At 37.8% G+C, this 7663-nt stretch overlaps 1 protein-coding gene across 1 annotated transcript; it reads left to right on the forward strand.

The window, feature by feature from the left end:
• On the forward strand, nt 837–2508 carry LOC107638918 (stilbene synthase 3). Its single transcript, XM_016342315.2, has 2 exons — nt 837–1124; nt 1264–2508. The coding sequence occupies exons 1-2, from the start codon at nt 947–949 to the stop codon at nt 2253–2255; spliced, it is 1170 nt and encodes a 389-aa protein (XP_016197801.1). The 5' UTR covers nt 837–946; the 3' UTR covers nt 2256–2508.

Raw genomic sequence — 7663 nt, forward strand, 5'->3', positions numbered from 1 at the left:
AGATGAGAGTGGCTATAGTAATAAAAATTTTAGTAGTATAAAATAATATAGTCAATTATATTATTATTTTATTTGTTCAAACAGGACTACTAATTAACTAAAGACCAGACTCATATATGGTGGTAGACTCCAGTGTCATCCACCAAACTCCTCTTACACCCAGTCAAACACATCGGCTTTCAATATTGAAATTTAATAAGATCACCTTAATTATAAATAATTAAATATCCTATAAGTACACTATTAGTTAATAAATCACACACATATTTTTGCTTCGAAGATATTTAATTTCAACATGACATGGATGTAATGCATGGTAATAAGCACGTGTGCCCAACTACCTACGGGATGCACTTATTCATATCCTTCATACTTTAGATATATGTAATGTAAATAAACAGAGTCGCCAGACATTAAATAAAAGATTTCTATAATATGATTGTTTGCATACATGAGATAAAAGAGGAAATTAAAAGAAATAACAAATACTATATTCTACCAACCACACAAAATGGACCCATACATCAACCACTAAAGACGAAAAGATCTCTAAACAAATATGCCGCCGATCTAGTCCGCCATCCACACAATATCATGAATTAAATAACACTAAAACTACACAATATATGTAACATGATACATGCACAATCAATCAATCAAAGTCAAAGCAAAACAATTAAACAACCAAGAAGTCAGAATACTTCGTTTTTGAAGTTAACTAATTAAATAATAATCATTGTCACCATTACGACACTTTGAGTTAGCACGTTTTCTATGTAAGTTCCAATTCCCCCATTTAATTCCACATATGCCCCTACTCATGCATATAAATATTCCCCTTCTCTCTGCCTAAGTCTTCACCAAAATACAAAGCACATAGCTAAAGTTTGCTCTCCCAAAGAACATAGCTAAGCTTTGTTGTCCCAAAGAACACAGCTAGGAAAAGATGGTGGCCGTTAGTGAGATCCGCATGGCTCAAAGGGCAGAAGGCCCTGCAACTGTATTGGCGATTGGTACAGCAAATCCACCAAACTGTGTTGATCAGAGTACATATGCAGATTATTATTTTAGAGTCACCAACAGTGAGCATATGACCGATCTTAAGAAGAAGTTTCAGCGCATTTGTATGTATTTTTATTAATTAAGTATTTTAATTTTATTTTATTTAATATTTATCAAAAAATTAACATTATTACTATATATATCATTTTCTAAACTTTATCAAAGGTAATGATGGATGTGAATTACACATTTTTATTTCAGGTGAGAGAACACAGATCAAGAACAGACATATGTACTTAACAGAAGAGATACTAAAAGAAAATCCTAACATGTGTGCATACAAGGCACCGTCATTGGATGCAAGAGAAGACATGATGATCAGGGAGGTACCAAGAGTTGGAAAAGAGGCTGCAACCAAGGCCATCAAGGAATGGGGCCAGCCAATGTCTAAGATCACACATTTGATCTTCTGCACCACCAGCGGCGTTGCGTTGCCTGGCGTTGATTACGAACTCATCGTACTTTTAGGGCTGGACCCATGCGTCAAGAGGTACATGATGTACCACCAAGGTTGCTTCGCTGGTGGCACTGTCCTTCGTTTGGCTAAGGACTTGGCTGAAAACAACAAGGATGCTCGTGTACTTATCGTTTGTTCTGAGAATACCGCAGTCACTTTCCGCGGTCCTAGTGAGACAGACATGGATAGTCTTGTAGGACAAGCATTGTTTGCCGATGGAGCTGCTGCGATTATCATTGGTTCTGATCCTGTGCCAGAGGTTGAGAAGCCTATCTTTGAGCTTGTTTCGACCGATCAAAAACTTGTCCCTGGCAGCCATGGAGCCATCGGTGGTCTCCTTCGTGAAGTTGGACTTACATTCTATCTTAACAAGAGTGTTCCTGATATTATTTCGCAAAATATCAATGACGCGCTCAATAAAGCTTTTGATCCATTGGGTATTTCTGATTATAACTCAATATTTTGGATTGCACATCCTGGTGGGCGTGCAATTTTGGACCAGGTTGAACAGAAGGTGAACTTGAAGCCAGAGAAGATGAAAGCCACTAGAGATGTGCTTAGCAATTATGGTAACATGTCAAGTGCCTGTGTGTTCTTCATTATGGATTTGATGAGGAAGAGGTCTCTTGAAGAAGGACTTAAAACTACCGGAGAAGGACTTGATTGGGGTGTGCTTTTTGGCTTTGGTCCTGGTCTCACTATTGAAACTGTCGTTCTCCGCAGTGTGGCCATATAATGCACTTAATTATGCATATATGCGATTGTGTTATTTTTTAATAATTTTCTTTGGCTCTAAAATAAGCTAAGGTGCTGAATGGCTCATATATTATTAGATGAGTGAAAAATTAAAAAAAGATGTCCAAAGTTAATTCTTTATGCAAACATCATTCAATATCAAAGTCTGTAATTGTTAGTAAAAAATTATATCAAATTCTTTTCAATCGAGCAGCATAACACATGCCTTTATTGATTGGGTTGTAATTTAAGTCTGATTGCACTGTGCACAACATTTCAAAAGTATATGTCTCCTATTCTCAATCATATGAAACCGTTTGAGTACACAGCATTTTTTGATAGGGTTGGTGATTTTGATTTGTTAGATTAGTTTGTTAGGGTTTGGTTTTTTATTTTTAGGGAATTTTTATTCTAATTTAAATATACTGATTTTTAGGGATTTTTGTATCTTAAATATATGAGAGAAAAAAGTGAGACGTTAATTTCTAAAAAAACGAGGTGCTAATTTGGTTCGACAAAACTTTGGGAGATCAATTTGAATTACATATGTGAAGTTTGATAAATTATTTTGGCTATTTACTCATAAAAAGTTATTAAATGTGTAGTTGTATTTACATTTTTTTTATTAACAACGGGGTTTAATGGTAAAAGAAAAATAAACTAAAAGACAATACTTGAAAATGAGATACCGATAAAATCAGCATGAAGACGAAGAGAAGTACAAAAGGATAAATTAATGAATTTACATTATTCATACTAAGGTAATATATTTATTGATATCTCTTTTTCTAAAATTTAATTGGTATATGTATCTGTGTTTTGCACGGAATAATATAAAATTAATTAAATTAAAATTTTAACTATTTTTAATATTAAAAATAAGAAAATCAATGGCTAATAATTTTTTATTTATTTTCGAAGTATAACAATCACTCGTTAATAATAATATATAGTTTGTGATTAAATTAAAATATTTATATTAGAATCCTATCTTTTCAAAGATTTCTCTTTAAATAACATTAGGGGTTGAATTTGTAGATATTTTTTCATGATTTATGAGTAAAACTTTTAAATCCTCTTACACTAATTTTAAAACCGATTTGAGCAAGTACAATCTAACATGAGATAATTTTTTTTTCTTGAATTCCCTTTTTTGTTATCATAGCAAAAGAAACTATTATGAAAAATTGTTTTTGTTAAAATCTACTTAGAATTGTTTTATATTCTAGTAACATATTTATTCTTGGTACTAAATTAATATGACCAACATTGTCACTTGTTGAAACTTATCAATATATTTTATCTATTCTTGAGTTGAAGTAGCTGTATTTGTACCTAAAAACGGTTTTATATTTTTTTTTTGTTAGTTTAACGCTTACCAAAACTATCAAAGATAAGATGAACGCACAATACTACAAGAAAAATGTTGAGTACCGTCGAATTTACCGTTGGATTCTTCAAATATATCCGACGGTGTTGAAACTTATCAATATATTTTATCTATTCTTGAGTTGAAGTAGCTGTATTTGTACCTAAAAACGGTTTTATATTTTTTTTTTGTTAGTTTAACGCTTACCAAAACTATCAAAGATAAGATGAACGCACAATACTACAAGAAAAATGTTGAGTACCGTCGAATTTACCGTTGGATTCTTCAAATATATCCGACGGTGATGAATTCATCGTCGAATTTACCGTCGGAAAAAATCAGGCAGTATAAACCTCGCCGGTAAATGTTTACCGTCGGATTTTGCGACGAATTACTAGCTCAAAAAACCAATTGGTTATCGGCGGATTTTTCCGACAGTAACGTTGGTGGCCAAAAAAGTTGTTTCGCGCCATGTTATCGTCGGATTATTCCTACGGTAATTCCAACGGTAATGTCATTTTTTTCAAATTTTAAATAAATGGTCAATATTAATTTTAAATTTAAATTATTTTTACACAATTAGTGATCAATTCATAAATAATACAATGTGCTAATTAAATAAAAGCCATGTACACCAAAAAAAATATATGAAACAGTAATACAAAAACCTAATATCTACAGATCCAGGTAGTCATCGTCAGTTCCGTGGCACTGAGTCGGTGGTGCAGGACGCGGTGACGATGTCCGTGTGCCATCAGCACTACCGCTTCCACTTGTAGCAGGATCGTTGCCACCAGCAGGGTTGATGCCAGCGGCATGCAACTGGGCCTGGTATACCTCCATCTGAGCCTCCATACGCTGCATCCGCCCCAGCGACTCCTTAAACTTTAACTTGAGCTCATTTGTAAACGTCACACGGGTGAGGATCTCCTGATACCTCTCTCGATAATCTTTAAGCTCCTGCACCCGGAGCCTCAAATCCACGCCTTCCTCGGGCTGGACGGCTCGACTGGTGGCGGAGCCTGATGACGGCCTCAACATCGAGGTGCAGAGGCTACTGGCGAAGAATGATCCCATCCCGTGTTCGCAGTTATTGTATGGGGCTGAGGTCGCAGATCCATCGGCGACGTCCTCCCCACTTTGCTGAGACTGCTGAGTCATGGCCTCTAGTCTCTGTGTGTAGGACTCCGGTGCAATTAACACAAGTTACTGTGTGATTAGTAAGCTAAGACAGATGTGCAGTTAATATCTAATAATTTTATAGCAGAAGATAATCAGACATATGTTTACTCACATAATGGTCCTGAGACCGCTGATCAACAAATTTTTCTTTGTTCTCCTTTAGCGTGTGGGTGTACTTGATGGTCTCCGCCAATGTGTCCTTGCGGTCGAACGATTTCAACTACACAAGTTGCATTGAAATACAAAATTATTAGAATGCCTAGTCATGATATGCAAAATAGATAACATAACGAAGTTATTAACAATATTAAAGGTACTACATACCAGCCTGGCCTTCGTCTTTATGAAGGTCGCCGAGCTACTGGTGTACTTTGACGACCTCTCCGATGCCCTGTTAGCTCGGTTGGTGAGACGCTGATGCCTGAACCCTAAATCGGTCTCCCGATGACTGATAAACCACTATTTTATGGTTTATATTGTGTTTAATTGTGTGGTTTTATCATGATCCTTACCCACTTATTCATTAATTTAGCATGCATTTATATTTCCTTCCTGAAATTATTACATGATTGAAAACTCCTTTATTCCATTCGATGCCATGACCTGTGTGTTAAGCGTTTCAGGCTTTATAGGGCATGAATGAGTTGGAGATTGGAAAGGAAGCTAGCAAAAATGGAAGGAACACAAGAAATTGAGGAGATAACCAGCGAGAAGTGATGCGGCCGCATGGCTCATGCGACTGCGCGAAAGAGGAGAAATCGCAGTGACGCGGCCGCATGGCTCACGCGACCGCACGGACTGGAAAAGCACGAGCGACGCGGAGGCGTGGACGACGCGAACGCATGGCAAGGAAAAGCGCGAATGACGCGTCCGCATGGATGACGCGATCACGTGACATGCGCGATCTGCAGGATTCGCTGGGGGCGATTTGGACCCTATTTTGACCTAGTTCTCGGCCCAGAACAGCAGACTAGAGCCAGAGAACATGCAGAAACCAGGGACAACATTCATTCTACACAGTTTTAGTTTTTAGATCTAGTTGTAATTGGGTTATTGTTGGTTTGCTCTCTAGTTCCTGACACCAATCCTCCCAAGAGTGGATTGGGACTTGTGGATAGAATAGTATTCCAACTTGTTTTACCTTTCCTTACTTAGTAAAGGATAACTAAATGAAATAACTCTCAATTGTCAATTAATCTTAAGAGTGTTCCATCAAGAATAGGGCTTCCATGTAATCAACTCCCAGTCAAGGCTTTTATTTACATTATTCAATTTCATGAATTTAATTTCCTGTTTACTCAACTCAAACCTTTTCGAAAACATCTGATTAATAAAATAGCACCCTTTCCTGCAACTCGTTGGGAGACGACCTGGGATTCATACTCCCAGTATTTTAAATTTCAATTTTCTGTGACACCTTTCTAAATTGAGCGGTGGATTTCTGGCGAGTTAAGAACTATACTTGCAACGCATATATTCTAATAATTTTTAATTCACCAATTTATGCCCACATCAATTTTTGGCGCCGTTGCCGGGGAGTTGCAATAGAGTGCTAAAGTTATTAATTAGAATTTATTTATTTGCATTTTATTTTATTTTGCTACTATGAGCTGCATGTTTCTTTCGCTAGATGATGCGTTCACTTCCTGATCCACACTTGCCAGTATTCGATCCTGAGATTGAAAGAACCATCTCACGAATAAGGTGAGCTCAGCGTCGGTTAGTCCTCTCTGAGGGCGGATTTGAAACGCCATCTGAGGAAGAAACCAGCCCCCGTTCTACTGATTCGGTTGATTTACGTACAGGTAACATGGCGGCAGCCAGAAGAGTTACCATCCAGGAGGAAGGAGCCCCTGATTTTACAATGCAACCGTTTCAAGCGCATCACCCAGCGGTGGCTACAGATTTCGAAATAAAGACCGCACTGCTCAATTTGATGCTCAAGTTTCATGGCTTACCTGCTCAAGAGCCTATCAAGCACCTGAGAAATTTCCAGGCAGCCTGTTCTACTGTCAGGCGAGATGGTACAGATGAAACTTTAATTCTGCTGAAAGCTTTCCCGTTTTCTCTTGAGGGAAAAGCAAGAGAGTGGTACTACACTCAACCCCTAGCAAATGTATCCAACTGGGATACGCTCAGAAAAGAGTTTTTGGAGAAATTCTTTCCATCTGAAGTTACTGATAAACTGAGGAAAGACATTTCCACGATTGTTCAAGATGACAACGAGACTCTCTTTGAATACTGGGAGCGCTTCAATAGTCTTCTGGAAGCATGCCCCACCACATGATCGACAAGATAGTGTTACTCAGCTACATCACACAGGGTATGAGGCCCCAAGATAAGACCACATTGGAAAGTGCTAGCAATGGGTCTATGAAAAAGTACAAGACCACTGATGAGGCATGGCAATTGATCAGCGACTTAGCTGAATCTACTAGGAACCACAGACAGAAGCAAGGCCGTTCAAAAGCTGTTGCAGAAGTATCCTCTAGCAGAGAGACTATTGCTCTGACTCAGAGTATCTGTGAAATGACCAACTTGCTGAAGCAAATGCAATTGAATCAACAACAAGTTCAACAAGCTCAACCTCCTTCACCACAGCAAAACCAACAGTTAGTCCCACAAAGAGTCTGCAGAATTTGTGCTGATTATAGCCATTATACTGTTGAATGCCCGCAACTCCAACAGGAAGACAACATGGTGGCATCCACTCATAACTTCTATGACCGCCCCAACCAAGGGTACAATCAAGGTGGAAATAATAACCATGGATGGCAGGACAATTCTAACCAGAATTGGAGGGACAACAATAACAGAGGAGGCAGAGATAATCAGGGAAATCAGAGGTGGAATAATAA

Source organism: Arachis ipaensis, chromosome B04 (genome assembly GCF_000816755.2).
Source record: "Arachis ipaensis cultivar K30076 chromosome B04, Araip1.1, whole genome shotgun sequence".
Classification (NCBI taxonomy): Eukaryota; Viridiplantae; Streptophyta; class Magnoliopsida; order Fabales; family Fabaceae; genus Arachis; species Arachis ipaensis.